Consider the following 15658-nt stretch of genomic DNA (forward strand, 5'->3'; position numbering starts at 1 on the left):
GCCATCCACTGTCTTGCCCCTTCCCACTGAGGACTGGGGTGGAGGCTCAGGAGAGCACCTGCCTCCCTTTCAGACTTGTGGGGATTAAATGAGAGAAGATGCTTCACACAGTTCGGCCGTGGCCCATAGTCAGCTCTCAATTGGTTCAGGCTTTCGGTAGTTATTACTAAGGCTCCTTGGTGGAGCCTGGGTCTGCCCCTTCACAGGTGCTCCCTGGGTCTCTCTTCTCTTCCTCCCCCAGCCGATCCTTGGCAGGATCACTGGGCTGTCCCTAGGGTTCTGTGCACACTGTCGGCCTCCCTCCCCGGAGACCAAGAGCTGGAGGACAGCCACCACATCTGCCTCCATCCCTCTGACCCAGCCACACAATAGACAAGTGACGTGAGAGGACACTGGAAACAAGTCAGGGTCGCCTGAGCAAGCTAGGAGATGCCACTTGTGTCCCTACTGCAGGGCTCTGAAGTCCGATGGCCCAGTGCAGACCCTGGCTCCTAACTTAATCTCCCTGTGGCCTCAGGCGAGTTCCCTACCCTCTCTGTGCCTCGGTGTTCTCCTCCCTGAAGCGGGGCAATAACAGTGCTTGCTCTGCAGGGCTTTGTGAGAATTGGCTGAGACAGTGTGTGTAGAGCACATAGCACATGCCTGACACAGAGTGAGTGCTCAGAAACCGTGACCTGGTGTTACCCTGCACCCCAGGGCGAGCCTGTTCTGTGTTGTGGCTCATGGGGATAGTTTTCCTCACCCAAGACTGGTTCCCAGGGAGGGAGTGCTGCCTCGAACTTGTCCACCACTCACCTCCTGCTGTCCTCCGTTTGCAGCTGAGCTATTCATGGAGCAGCAGCACCTTAAGGAAGCAGGTTTCTGCATCCAGGAAGCAGCGGGCCTCTTCCCCACCTCACACTCAGTACTCTACATGCGGGGCCGGCTGGCCGAGATGAAGGGCAGCTTGGAGGAGGCCAAGCAGCTGTACAAGGAGGCCCTCACGGTGAACCCTGACGGCGTGCGCATCATGCATAGCCTGGTGAGTCGGCCCTGCACCCCCCGAATGCCTCGGGCCCTCCTCCCTCTCCCCTCCTCCATGCCCGCAGGGGCCTTGCTGCCACTGTGCCCTGATGTCTAGGGGATGTGGCTTCCTCCGTGCTCTGTGGGGAAAGGCAGTGCTCCTTCCCGCAGAGGCAGTTCCTTTCCCTTCAGTCAGAGCCTGCCCGAGTAGATGAGAGAGTCTGGGAGGATCGTTGATGTTCCTTGTGACTTTTTGCTGAAGTTTTTGTATGGCAATCTAGCCCAAAGGGCTTTCACTGTTACTCGTCAGATCCTCATCCTGGAGGCTCCAGATACCAAAAGGCTGCTCTGTGGAGGTTCCCGGGCCCTTCCTGCTCATCGGGCAGCCTTTCCCATTTCAGAGGTGGTCCTCGGCAGGGTTCAGGGGATGTCCAGGATGGGCTGTCATTTCAGGTCTGCCCCTAGCACACATTGAGAATGGCCCCTGGAGTCCCCAGTCTTAGGACATGGACTCAGGACTTGGGTGCCCAAGGCTCAGTGACCTTCCTATGGGATGGTTCAGAGATTGGGACCAAATGCTCATGCTCCTGTCCAGGCCTTGCCATTGTGTTCCTGGGTGATTATGGGCAGGTCAGCCACCATCTCTGTACCTCGCTTCTACTTGTCTGTCTGTGGAGATTCTCTGACAGGTAGGACAGTAGACCCTAGGCGTAATTTTTTTCCCCTGCCTTCCTTAGCTGCTTTTGGAGAGCGGGTAGACTAATGCAATGATCTGAAAGTGTGCAGGCCTGCGCGTGCACAGTGACGTAGGAGACCCAGTCAGCAAGATGGTCTGCCCCTGTCAGGGTCCAGGTTCCACTTTGTGTCCCCTTTGAGAGCTCTCTGAGGAGAGGGTCACTAACGACTGTCACTGGAGAACACGGAAGGATCAGGAGGAGGACCGCGTGTGGCGGCAGGGTTGTCATGGCCAAACGGGGTGTGTTTGCTCATGAGTAGCAGCTACAAGGAGCTCGATTTCATCTCAGTGTCAGGAAAAGGGGTACAACGCTTAGAAAAGCCCAAGCACAAACTTGGGAATCGAAAGAATAGAAACCACACATGGAGTAGAGCTGGACCAGATCATCTCTATAAGGTCATTTTTAACCCTGAGAGTCCTTGAAAACAGATTAGAATAGCCGTTATTCCTGCTGCCTGATTTCTTAAAGGCTCTCTAGCTCAGGCCCGTGTGGACGCTCTGTGTCAGCTGAAGAAGCCCGCGTGGCCACATCACTCCCCGGCCCACGTCCCCTCGCAGGGCTCCATGTTGCCCTCCATTCTGCTCAGCACATGTTTGTTTTTTCAAGGCACACTCTCCTTCCTCCCACAATTCAGACATGAGCTCCTCTGATAAATGCCTCCCCAGAGGTCACATCCAGGAACTTGATGAGGGAGGTGGGAGGGAACATGTGGGCTATGTCATTAGGCCGCCAGCCAGGTAGAGATGTCTGCCTTCCACTGCACTCAGGATATGAGCCTGCTGCTGTTCAGTTCCTAAAACCCAACGAAATCCAATAACAAGTACAATTTTGAAGTAACAGTGTACCATTTTTCATTTATGCTTATTATTGTTTGTAGCTATTTCCCTGAAATTGAAGCAGTCTCCTAGGGTGAGTTTCCATGGTAACTGAAGAGCTGTCCAGAGTGGCTCCCTACAGATGTCTCTGAAATGGTCCCTTTTCTCCTCCCGGGGTGCCTTGCCAACGTGATGAAATTGGAGCAAGTCGGAGGCAGGCCTGCCCACTGTTAAAGTTGCAAGCAACCAGAGGAGCCATCAGCTGCAGCGTGGGCAGCCCATCCCCTTTCCACATGCTCTGTTCCTGCCAACATCCTACACATATGCATACGGAATAGCAAATCTCAAGCCTGGGGAAGATTTACTAAGCACTCTTTTCCCAGAGGCTCAGCAACCCTTTGGCATGTTGATCTCCAGTGTTCCCCAATCTAAGTATCTTTCCTGCACTGGCCTCAGACTCAGGAAACCTGGGACTGAACTCTGGCTCTGGCCCTAATTACCTTGGGTGACTTAGGAAAAGACACACTTAACTGTCCTGATGTCTCCCTTTTTAAATGAGTAATAATCATCATTCCTAGACCAATGTTCTAATCAAATGAGGTGATGCATGTAAAAATGCTTCTAAAAGTCTTCAGTGTGCCTGACCAGGTGGTGGCGCAGTGGATAGAGCGTCGGACTGGGATATGGAAGACCCAGGTTCTAGACCCTGAGGTCACCAGCTTGAGTGTGGGCTCATCTGGTTTGAGCAAAAGCTCACCAGCTTGGACCAAAGGTCGCTGGCTCGAGCAAGGGGTTACTTGGTCTGCTATAGCCCCACGGTCAAGGCACATATGAGAAAGCAATCAATGAACAACTAAGGTGTCGCAACCAAAAACTAATGATTGATGCTTCTCATCTCTCTCCGTTCCTGTCTGTCTGTCCCTATCTATCCCTCTCTCTGATTCTTTCTCTGTCTCTGTAAAAGAAAGAAAGAAAAGTCTGCAGTGCAATAACAAGAGAAGGCAAAACAGCATGTATGCCATCGCTCTCCAATCTCTCACTCATGACAGACATCACTAATCAATCACAGCACTCTTCCCCACCGAGCACAAATGTGACACTGGGATCTTTTTCACCATGGTACAACATGAAGGGAGCCACTACTTATTGGCCTAAGTCAGCTTGACATTTGTGTATAAGAGTCACTGTAAAAATATTAGAGAATAAGAGCAACACATCAGTTTTCTCAGCCTTTGTGGACTCCAGAGGTGGGTGCATCCCTGGAGAATTATCCTAAGACAGGAACTGGTGTGCCTCCCTGTGGATTCACGAACAGGCAGGTTCCCTGGGAGGATATCCTGGCCTTACCGTACCACTGTGGCTTTGTGAGGACACTGCCTTTTGTAGGTACTAGAGTCCTCTGAGAGCACAGCCACCCACCCACGGCATGGGCTAAAGGAGCTCTGGGTCCCTCGTGAGCTCTCTCAGGCTGTGGCTGAGTCCCACTCCCTGAGATCTGGAAAGAGGAGGGTGAGGATAGGCCCAGTGAGCCGTGTAGGGGCCAGGCTTGGCCCTGTAGCTCTTAGGGCAGCAGCATCAAACACCAGGAGGCCAGCCTGCAGGCCTCTCCTGTGTTTGTGTACATGGGATAGTGTATTTGGGGACAGGCTGGAGAAAGCCCCTGGGAGTGGAAGGCTATTGCTTTGAGGAGCCAGGGTTCAGGCATTTCTAAGAATCTGAACTTGGCCCAGAAGCGGGCTGCCTACTGTCCGCGTCCTGCTGCCCTCTTGCCCTGAATGTGACGGAGACCTTTCCATGGCTCTGGCTCCACTCTGGGCTGGGCACGGGTTTTCCCACCCAGATCAGTCAGGAAAGAGACACCTCCTTGGCAGTGCTCTGCCACGGAAGAGCCATTACTGTGCCCACAGCAGTGTCCCAGAGCAGTCTGTGTCCTCGCGCCCTGGGCCCGCAGCTGCCACCTCTGCCAGACTCAAGGATGGCCAGGTGCTTCAGGAGAGTGCCAGAGTACAGAAAGCAAAGGGCAGGCTCTTGCAGATGGAAATTCCCAGGGAACTCTCAGCAGCACGTCCTGACAGTCTCTGCCAGCTCATCCAGCCTCCCCTCTAGGTAGCCGGAAACCCCAGTCACTCGGCCTGGGTGTTCAGAAATTAATTTGCTGGCAGAAGAATCTGGCTAAAAAGAGAGAGCCTGAACTTGACTTAGCTGCCTTCCCCTGAGGAAACATGAAAAGGAAAACAGGGTCTTTCCCGGGATCAGCAGAGGAGCTGGCCCTGGGACGGCACTGCTCTGAGAGGCTCCACTCACTGTCTCAGCCAGAGAACAGTCCCGCAGCCGTCTCTCTGAGCTGTGTGTGCCCTGCTCCCCCCAGGAACCCCTGTGCACCCCCAAGGGGCAAGGATACCTGGCGATAGTAAGGTGCCCAAATGTGGCTGATGGACTGGCTAAGTCACCGAGAGCCCATAAAGGGGGTTTCATTGAGGCCACCTGACCTTAATGATAGGAGGGTCACCAGCCCTGGCCACAGACCCAGCCACTCTCCCTGCCCTCCGCATGGCTGAGCTGGGGGTGTGGATGCTTTCGTGCAGCCTGTCTCACTACAGAGAAAGCCTCAGCCATGAGGGGCAGGTATGAGTGCATTTCTGTCACCTACACTTGTGGGTGGCACCCTCCCTTCTCTCACAAGGACACACTCTTGGGGAAGGTAGAGGGCGTTTGCTGCCCCTTGCTGGCCCCTGGCCCTGGTTATGTTTTCTTCTTGGAAAGGGGTCCAGGCTCCTGCTGCCCCATCTCCCCAGAAGCCTTTCCTCCTCGGGCACCCCAGCCACCCGGAGAGATGGCCCTGCATGAGCTTTTAGCTCCTGTGATGTAGTTCCCAGAGATGTGATTTCTGAAGCAGTTCTACCATGTGACCCGGCCTCTTCCCTCTCCAGATGCCCTGGAAAGTTGGGAAGACAGCATTTCTGTCACCCACTGCCCTCTGATGAGAGCGTGGCCATGAATCATTTCCCTGCATTTGTTCCCTCTTGCTCCCAGCATTAGCCTGATGTCTTATTCTTGAAGTGGGTGGGGGGATCGAGGGCATGGCCATCTTCTTTCCAGACCGGGGTGTGCTGCAGCACATCTCAAGTCCCCAGAATGCCCCACCACATCCCCGGCCTCCCTCAGGGTGTGGTCTGAGTCTGAGCATCAGGGTTCTGCCTCATCGAGCCCTGAGGTTCTGGTTTTGGGTCAGGCCTTTCGCAGATGCTCCAGGATCCAACAAATCTCTGCTCTCTAAGGCCAAAGAGGTGAACTGTGGTTACACAGAACTTCCCCCATCACCCTTGGGCTGGCGCATCCCCAGTCCTGGGGGGCAGGACCAGACAGTAGAGGTGACACCCATCTAAGACAGACACCCCAACCTACCAGCCCTCAAGTTATGGGGACACGGAGATCACTTCCTTTCACTGGCTCAGTTTTCTATCAAATGAGGAAAATAATTCAAGGCCGTATGAGTTCCAGCAATAGTTTTAGGGCTCAGATGAGTTGAGAGCCATGGAAAGATAAGTTAGTGTCAGGAATTTTTGTTGCCATTTGTGTGGGAGACTTGGTGGCAAGTGGCCTAAGTTCCACTGTTGATCCGGCTGCTATCGGGTGAGGGTCACAGGCCCAAACTTCCTGGTGCTTTCAGGCGGCCCATGGGGCCAGGGGGAGGGTGCACAGGGTGGGGCCAGGGACCTAAGACCTGCCTTTGGGTTGCTTCTGGGGCTGGTTGACTGGGACGGTTTTTTGTTTTTTTGTTTTGTTTTTTTAAATTTATTTACAGGGACAGAGAAAGGGACAGATAGGGACAGACAGACAGGAACGGAGAGATGAGAAGCATCAATCATCAGTTTTTCGTTGCAACACCTTAGTTGTTCATTGATTGCTTTCTCATATGTGCCTTGACCGTAGGCCTTCAGCAGACTAAGGAACCCCTTGCTTGAGCCAGCAACCTTGGGTCCAAGCTGGTGAGTTTTGCTCAGGCCAGATGAGCCTGCGCTCAAGCTGGCGCGACCTTGGGGTCTCGAACCTGGGTCCTTCCGCATCCCAGTCCGATGCTCTATTCACTGCGCCACCGCCTGGTCAGGCTGGGATGGTTTTTAAACCCCAGTGTCAGAGCCAGCTTGTGCCTGAAGGTTCGAGCACAGCCTTTGAGTCTGACTGACCTGGACTTGACTCCCACTTTGCCTGAACTTGCTGTTTAACTTTGACCAAGTTCCTCAACCTCTCAGAACCTCAGTGTCCTCATCTGTAGAATGGGACCATAGTGCCAAGCATGTAGGGATCCTATTAGAATTAGGTTGAATAACTGCAAGTTAACACCCCAGTGGTTGGGGTTACTTTTATCTTTTTCATTTAGAAGTGTGGCTCCCAGGCCAGGTTCAGACACTCTTGCTTTGCATAGGGAAACAGAAGCCAGGGCCCAGCCCCAGAGACTCATTGCAGCAAAGCTGCTCAGTTCTCAGTGAGCCCACCAGGCCGAGACACAGATGTGCAGGATGTTGACCCCAGCTGCCCTGTGGCTGGCTGGGACAGGAACATACATAGTACAAGGCCTGGCTGACCTTAGTTGAGAGCATGGGCAGCCTGCTCAGTGGGCAAGAGTGAGCTGACAGATGAGGGAAATTTGAGACCTGGTCTTGCAGTCTCATATGTTGGGTGAGACTCTTCAGCTAAAGAGGCATGCTGGGGCCCTGAGGCCGAGGGGGCAGAGGAGCAGGGAAGGCCAGGCTCTGGGGAGCCCTGCACTCTGACCCGTTGTCATGCCAGGCTGGTTCAGCCTCTGCTTCGGACTCTAAGGAGGAAGGGCGTCCTGAGCAGCTGAGAAATAAAACTCGGTGCCCGGCCTCTGGACGTTCCCTGCCTCTGGATGAGGATGCAGTGACAGAACAGGAGGGTCTCTGGAGCCCAGGACGCCTGTCTGCTCTAGGCCCCTCCTTGTCAGCTTCCTGAGCTGTAACAGGTGGCTTAGAGGGGCCGGCAGCCCGAGGGAATGGGAGGACCCAGAAGTCTTGAGCTCTGGAGTGTGTGTGTGTGTGTGTGTGTGTGTGTGTGTGTGTGTGTGTGTATCAGTGGAGTCTTTCTGCCTCACCAGCTCTAGTAGATGGGGAATGTTGCTGCTTTTTGACAGAAAAGTTCAATAGGAAGATCTTATTGGTCATTTGACCTCCTGGTGTTGTGGTTTGTTTTTTTTCTGTTGTTTTTTTAACAGAGACAGAGAGAGAGTCAGAGAAAGGGACAGATAGACAGGAACGGAGAGAGATGAGAAGCATCAATCATCAGTTTTTCGTTGTGACACCTTAGTTGTTCATTGATTGCTTTCTCATATGTGCCTTGACCGTGGGCCTTCAGCAGACCGAGGAACCCCTTGCTCGAGCCAGCAACCTTGGGTCTAAGCTGGTGAGCTTTTGCTCAAACCAGATGAGCCCGCACTCAAGCTGGCAACCTCGGGGTCTCGAACCTGGGTCCTCCTCATCCCAGTCTGACGCTCTATCCACTGCGCCATTGCCTGGTCAGGCTGGTGTTGTGGTTTTATTGTGAGTTTATTCCTCATTTCTCCCCAGTGCTACCTGAAGTCTGTAGTTCCTGATGGGAAAGTAAGGAAGGAGGGAGGAGAGAGAGTTCTGGGGGCTTGCTGTGTGGGGGGTGGGAGGGCGCAGGTGTGTCCCCCAGCACGGCACTCACTGATGTTTGGAGGCCCCTGCCCACCCTGCCTCCCCACCCCCGGCCTGGCACAGCCGCCAGCACACACTCTGAGCCCTCAGCCCAGACTCAGAGACCTTCCACAAGATGAGGGTGGTTCCCCTGGCGCTGGAGTTTGGAAAGCCTTAGGCTGGTGCGTGGGCTCCTGAAGTACATGCCAGCCCTGACGAGGAAGCGGAAAGGAAGCTTTCTGTCATCCTGTCACAGCTTCAGATCAGAGTGTGAGCGAAGCCAAAGCACTGCTAGCTTAGTTTAGCCCCAGAATCAACGTCAGAAAGACTCACCCCTGTTGACCTGTCCAGCCACCTCCCCCACGTGGCGCTGTCTCCTGGGCCCAGAGTGGGGCCTCTGCAGCGGGCCCCCTCCAGCTGCCCGTTCCAGGGCTTCTCTTCTGAAACCTAAGGTCCAGAGGCTTTGCTGCAGCCTCCTGACTGAGGCCTGAGGGCCTGGCCATGTTCAGGGTGGAGCCCCCCTAGGCTGGGTTCCAAGTGCGTCTGGCAGCTCCCTCAGCAGGGATCTCTTTCTCTGAGAGCCTAGGAGGGGGTGTCATCAGCCAGGCATCGGGTGGGATCGGGAAGGATTTGTGTCCCTTCTCCCAACAAGGAAGTAGGAAGGACCCATCTGTGGGGCCACCCCAGCTCCAATGTGGTGATGGATGTAGTGATATGTGGGCTGGCTTCTCAGCCGGAAAAGCCGCCTCATTCCAGTCTGGTTGGACAGGTTGAGGCTGACATACCTGGGAGAATCCAGCATGCAAAAATGTGGGCCTCCCTCACGGGGCGTGTCAGCACCCCAGGATGGGTGAAGGGGGAGCCTTTCTGTGGGGCTGCCTCTGAGGAGCCCCACAACAGGGTCTCCTCCCTGCAGCCCAGGGTCCCCGAGCAGGAGGCTCCAGCTGATTTCCAGCTTCCCAGCTGGAAGGACTGTGACAGAATCCCAGGAATGTGCCTTGAGCTCAGAAAGAAAATTCCCAAAATAACTTCTATAAATACTTGAGGGTAGGGGCGGGAGGGAGCTCTCAGCATGGCCGGCAGCTGGCCTAGCACTGGGGACTACTTCCCAGGGCCAGCCGCCCCGAAAGAAGACATACATGGCCGGGACCTCCTGCTGTCTCTCCCTTCCGGGGGACAGTGTCAGGCACTGCATTAATGGGGTGAGATGGTGTTCAGTGGCAGTTCTGAGAAATAAGACGGGATTCTTTTTCTCCTTCATCCCCATCCCAGCCTGCAGCCCCCGAGCCCGCCATGTACCTCCACAGAGAACCTGGGCTCCGAACAGGGAGCAGCCCCCTCGGGGAGGCGGCCTGTCCTGTGGCCCTAAGTATGTCACTAAGCAAGCACGAGTGGCTCTGGTGTAAGTGGCTCTGGGCCCAGGACCCTCCCTCCTGAGTTGTAGTGAGCTGCTGTCCTGTGGGGAATGGTCACGCAGGCAGGGGCCAGGGACCTGTGCCTCTGAGCCTAGAGAGGAGGACAGGGATTGCATTCCACAGCCCGCTGTATCGGAGTACAAGGTCCAGGTGATGGGTGTGAGCAGGAGGGACTGCTGTCCTCAGGGAGGGCTTACTGAGGAGCAGGGTCCCAGGTACAGGAGATGTGTCCAGATGTTCACTCCTCCCTGAGAGCTAAGAGGGAGAGGGGAAGGAATGGAGGAAGTTGGGAATTTCTGGGACTTTTCCCCCCAGCCCTGCCCCTCCCTGAGCAGCTGTAATCAACCCTGGCCCCTCTTAGAGACATAGTGTTTCATCATAAGCACTTGCACCTCGCTTTCTGATCCCTGTGCATGGGCAGCACAGATATGGCCTCTCCCAGGTGAGGGTCACCAGCAGGTCTGGTTTCTCTGGGTTCAGGATGCCCCCCCCCCGCCAGGGTGGGAGGAGTCCGCGGGGACATTTGAATGGAATTGCGTTCCCACCATCTCCAGGAGACCTGTTCTCTGGGCAGCTGGGGGCCGGGGTGCCAGGAGGGTGACGGCGGGCCCTTGGCAGTGCAGGGTGGGGGCAGAGCAGGTGAGACCTGCAGTCTTCCCGGGCGGGCCCTGTCCAGTTGTCAAGCAGCAAACAGCTCCGAGTTGCTACCAAACATGAACGGGCTGGTGTCTCAGGCAGGTGGCAGCAGATCCTGTTACAGGCCCTGGGCCTCTGGGCCTCTGCCTGACCCCAGCCCGGTGTCTCCTTTCAGGCTGTAAGGTCAGCACCCCAGGGTGGTGGGGACATGCTCCCACCCCAGCCTAGCCTACAGTCTTTCCCCGCAGAGAGTCCTGCCCTGTAGAGAAATCAGCTGTCTCCCCCCTCCCCCCACCTCCTCCCAGGAACCTCTGCTCATCCTAGGGACACTTCCTTTCACCATCTGCCCACCATTTGCCCCAGCTACGTGATTTCAGATTCATCATTGCAGAATCCTCACAATAGCCTACGAGCAAGGACTCTTCTGTTCCCACAGTTTACAGATGAGAAAACCGGGACTCGGAGAAAACAGGGCCCCTGCCCAGGGTCACTGCACGCCTCAGGGCAGAGCAGGTAGTCTTGTGGCTGTGGAGCCCTGGGCTTGTCCTCAATGCTTAGCATGCAGAGCAGCCTCCTACAAACCTTCCAAACTGAGGCTAACACACACACATGCACACAGTCCCTGTGCAGCCTGCAGGCAGATCTGGCCCCTTCCCAGACACCCACATGCTTCTTGAGATTAGGGGTTTTCAAACTCATTTTTAGATGGAGCCCTCTTTTCAAACAAAATCTCGTGGAAGCTCAATATAGCAATCTGAGTATGTAAAGGCCTGTGCGGCCCCGCCCCTCCCTGGGAGGGTCTGCTGGCCTCCCCCCCTGTCCTCTGTCGCTCCCCAACGGGCAGCACTTAGAGGACTCAAACCTTCCATTTTTGGTGCTTAATTTTGGTGTCTGGCAGCCTGTCATCTCGCCTTCCTTCCCTCCTCCCTGTGGGCCCTGTTCCATCGTGAGCTGCTCAGGGTCCAGCTCCCAGGCCCTGCGGGCAGAACAGCTTGGCCTGGAGCCCTTCTGGCCAGACTGGGCACAGCCCTCTGCTCCTAGGCAGTCCTGAGTCAGCACCGCTCCCATCTGGCCGGAGCCGGAGCTGGGGCTCCTTCTGAGGCTCTGCCTGGCCACAGCTCCCCTGTCCTCCCCTGTCCTCTGCCCCGTCCTCGTGGTTCCCTGGCGATGGCTTCGCCCTGGGTTGAAAAGGCTGTGATTGCCTCTCCCTCTCCCTTTCCCGGCCCCTTGCCCCTGTACCGCCAGCCAGCAGCTCCAGAGAGGGAGAGGCCTTTCCTGGGGCTACCTGAGTGCCATCTTTCCCTCTCGCCTATTGGTCATGTTCCAGGCTCTCAGAGGACTATATGAAATCAAGCATGTGCATCTTCCCGAGTGGGTCTCCATAGTAACGGAGAGCCTAACTCCAGGGAGCGTGTTGAGGATGAAAATGTTCCAGCTAAAAATGTACATGGCCATCAGTGGGCGGGCAGCCGAGAGGGGGCTCCCGGCACAGAGAAGGCAGCTCCCCATCCCCACGCCAGCCCCCGCCTGTCCAGGAAGTCGGTGTTCATGCTTGACCTCATATCTCTGTGCCTTACCTCTTAACTTTGGACGCGAGGAGGTCCCCCTGTGCTGTCCTCCTATGCCACCTTTGAGGGCTGGGATACAGTTCGGTGAGATGGTATGGTACAAAGCAGCCTTTCTGGGAACAGAGGCCAAAAGAGAACCCCAGCCCCTTCCCCTGCCCCCCTGCACTCTTCCCAGTATGAGTGGAAGTGAACATCATGAGGCAGGTGCCAGTTTCACTTCCTTCCCGACCCACTTTTGTGACAGTTCCTGTGATTTCCTTTGTCTCTCTGGCAACGGAGTTTTTGGAACCAAAGGTAAGGCCAACCTTCTGGCCACCCTGGCCCACCCTCCCAGAGCCAGCATCCATCCCTGATCCTTGGCCCTCTGACCGTCCTGTGACCTTCACCTGCCAGGCCAGGCTGGGATGGGCATTAGGTCCCACGACCCAGATGTCCCTAGCAAGACTGGCTGCTGATGCAGGTAAAAGATCTGCCCCCAGCCCCGAGCACTTGAGGTGCAGCAGACCTCCTCGGTCTCTTGGCGTCCCCGGGGGGTGGGGGGCGGGCAGCCTGCAAAGCGGCAGCAGGCCTGGAAGTTACACTACACAGCATTGACTGAGACTCATGCAGGCCAGAAGCTGGTCAAGTGTTTTACATAGACTGACTCGCATCAACTTCACAACAACCCTCCAGGTGGCAACTGTGGTCTTTCCCATTTATGGATGAGGAAACCAAAGGCCAGACAGAGAGTAGTGGATTGCCCAGGATCCCCCAGCCGGTAATGGGGTTACTCACAGCCAGGTCTGCCAACGTAAAAGCCCATCCCTTGGGGCCAGTGGGTGATCTAGGAGGCTGGGCTAGAAGCAGGTCTGGGGTGGCGACAGGTAGGATTTGCATTAGTCAAGGGCATGGTCGCTTACCCATACCCAAGCCTGAGATGCCACATCTGGGGCCCTCTCCAGCTGCTGGCCACGCTGCTTCCACTCTTTGCCCTGATGGCCAGGGTGCCCCTGCCCCAGGATACCCTCACTAAACCCCCACCCTGTGCTTGCTCCCCAGGGTCTGATGCTGAGTCGGCTGGGCCACAAGTGCCTGGCCCAGAAGGTGCTGCGGGACGCCGTGGAGAGGCAGAGTACCTGCCATGAGGCGTGGCAGGGCCTGGGCGAGGTGCTGCAGGCCCAGGGCCAGAGCGGGGCCGCCGTCGACTGCTTCCTCACTGCCCTCGAGCTGGAGTCCAGCAGCCCGGTGCTGCCCTTCTCCATCATTCCCAGAGAGCTCTGACACGCCCTGCAGCGGCAGCGAGGGAGGGCGGGCAGCAGGGAGCATGGATCGGGGAGGTACGGGCCTCAGGGAAATACATCTCCAGGGAGCACTTCGGCAAGCTGCAGCCCTAATTCTCCTCGCCTCCCCCTTCCCACCCCTGCATTCCCTCTAGGGCCAACTGGATCTGGGAGCGGCTCTTACGGAGCTGGGTGGACCAGATTTGCATCAAAAGCAAATTCCTTGCTCCTTGGGACTCAGACATGGTGGCATTTATGAGCAAGGAAGTAGTTGAGAGTCCACATCAACCTGGGGGCGCCTCCCCAGAGTGTCTGTGCATCATCTAAATGTGTAAGGTCTATGTGACTTGGCTCCCAACCATCTAGAAACCCCTGTACTGTACTTGCTACCCTCCCTCAACATCCCTGCCCCTTGCTTTTCACTTTGCACAAGCTTTAGTCTCGAACCTCAGCTCTCGGCTCTCCAGCACCAAAGATGAATCCTGCAGGCTGTTCTCTGGTTGGGCCAAGAGGATTTTCCTGGGTTCCTTCTCTGGTGTCCAGAGGACAGTCCACTTGAACCCTAAGTGATTTAAGGAGTATGGTGACTGACTTGCTCCCTGAGAGCATCACAGCGGTACTTTACACACACACACACTCACACACTCACACACACACACACACACACCATGCCTCTCTGCCTTGGAGAGCCCACAGCTCTGGTCCCACGCCCCAGTCTCAGGAAAGGTTTTGGATCTCTCTCAGGTCTTGCCCAGAGCAGTCATGGCTTGAACAGTCCGCTGGCAAGCAGGAAGATGGGCTTCCGGGTTCTTCTAGCACTTTTAGTGGGTAATGCCCAGCGTTGCCATTCTTTGCCCGATAAAGCCAGTGGGGACTCACTGTGCACTCTTCTCTGCTGCCAAGTACCTTTGAGGCCTATGGTGTTGGGCAGGGACATTGAGCACTGGCGCTAACTAACCTTCCATTTCCTCCCACCTCCCATCTTCCTGGAAACTCCCCCAGCGAAAGCCGCCTCCTTAGACCCTAGGCCGCAGCCCCAGGTTGGGCTCAGGATACACACGTGGCTGCTGGACCCAGCCCTTTCTGATACCTTACATCACACAACATTTCTTCAAGCCGTACCTTCTGGCAGTGGGTACGGTGTAGATCACTAGGGGTTATGACGTGGGGCTGAGGAGTCTCAGGGACTGTCCCCTGTCCATCTCACCACCCACAGCCCACTTCACCTTAGATCACTAGGGGTTATGACGTGGGGGTGGGGAGTCTCAAGGACTGTCCCCTGTCCATCTCACCACCCACAGCCCACTTCACCTTGGGCCTTCTTGGCCATTTGGTTCCCTTGCCTGGCACCAAATGGTTGGAGACCTGAGGAGGAGGCGGAGCCTGGCATCTGCTAACTGGTTAAATGGGTCTCTGGATTACTTGCCAACTTTGTCTGCAGGGGTCCTGGGTGCTGGTAGGTGGGTGTCCTCCCTGCTACTCCACTAGCCCACTGTATCATGCTCCTCGGATTCTCCCCAAGAAGTTGCCCCCCCTCCACAGGCCTATCAGGGGAATTCCTTTTTTATTGCCTTTGGATTTTCATTTTAAAGCTCCTTCAGGTACTTTTGTCATTTTAAAGTGTGTGTAGAAAGGTCTGGCGAGGACTGCCTTGGTCTGTCACAGCCCGGTCTCTGTGGGAGAGCCACCCTCCTCGCCCCACTGGTTCAGCACTGCACCCCAGGTTCTTCCCAGGGACAGCGCGCGCCTCCTGGCCTCCCGCCAGGTGAGCGACACTGCAGAGGACGCCGGGGTCGTTTGCCTCTTGGTTGAAGGATCTCTATTATGTGTGTATGTGTGTGTGTAAATATATATATATATATATGATAGAGCTCTATTTTTATTCTGGAATTCTGTTAGAAAAAAAATGTAAACAACACAAAGCAAATGCCATTGATTTGCCTTGGAAGGCCCAAAGATGTTGGTAGTCAGTTCTTGGCAACAGGAAAGGCACCGAATGCATTTTGACTTGTGTGCCCTCAGAGGAGGTCTCAGCGGGCTGGCCCAAGTTGTTGACAGTTTGCAGATTGAATAAAGAGACCCCTGAAGGGGAAGCAGGTTTGTCTGAAACAGTGTGTTCATTCAGCGCGTCAGGGGGCCCTGGAACGGAGTGGGTATTGCAGGAGAGGGGCCTGAGGAGTCATGCAGGCCAGGGCCTGAGCCACGCGGGGATGGGAGTTGGAGGAACAAGGGGGGGGGCCTGCGAGGGAGTTGTGATTTGACTCCAGCGAGAGTGGAGGAGCACATGAGCACAGTGGGGGCTTGGGAAGCCTTCCAGGGCCGGCTGAAGCCTAGAGATGGGTGGGAGGAGGCAGAGAGGGGTCCCGGCAATGCCAGCTAGAGTGTGTCTTTCGATTCCCTGCCATCTGTCCCTTGGGTAGCTCTGAGCCCCTTCCTGCCTTCAGGACCCAACTGGAGAGCCCCGGGCCAGACTTGCCATCTGGATAGAGAGACGGTTCCAAGGGCAGTGCCAGGGAACAGTCCCCTCCAGCACCTGGGCAGAAGCACCGGG

The 15658-nt window shown here is 55.8% G+C and overlaps 1 protein-coding gene across 1 annotated transcript in view; it reads left to right on the forward strand.

Annotated features, from left to right (window-relative positions):
- The window catches only part of TTC7A (tetratricopeptide repeat domain 7A), a 133905-nt gene extending 118689 nt beyond the window's left edge, over positions 1-15216 (forward strand). The window contains exons 19-20 of the mRNA XM_066267061.1: positions 819-1021; positions 12887-15216. Coding sequence (XP_066123158.1) covers positions 819-1021; positions 12887-13108 — 425 coding nt within the window. The 3' untranslated portion in view covers positions 13109-15216. The remainder of the gene's footprint in view (positions 1-818; positions 1022-12886) is intronic.
- Positions 15217-15658: the final 442 nt, after the last annotated feature.

The sequence above is a fragment of the Saccopteryx bilineata genome, chromosome 3 (genome assembly GCF_036850765.1).
Source record: "Saccopteryx bilineata isolate mSacBil1 chromosome 3, mSacBil1_pri_phased_curated, whole genome shotgun sequence".
NCBI classification, from domain to species: domain Eukaryota; kingdom Metazoa; phylum Chordata; class Mammalia; order Chiroptera; family Emballonuridae; genus Saccopteryx; species Saccopteryx bilineata.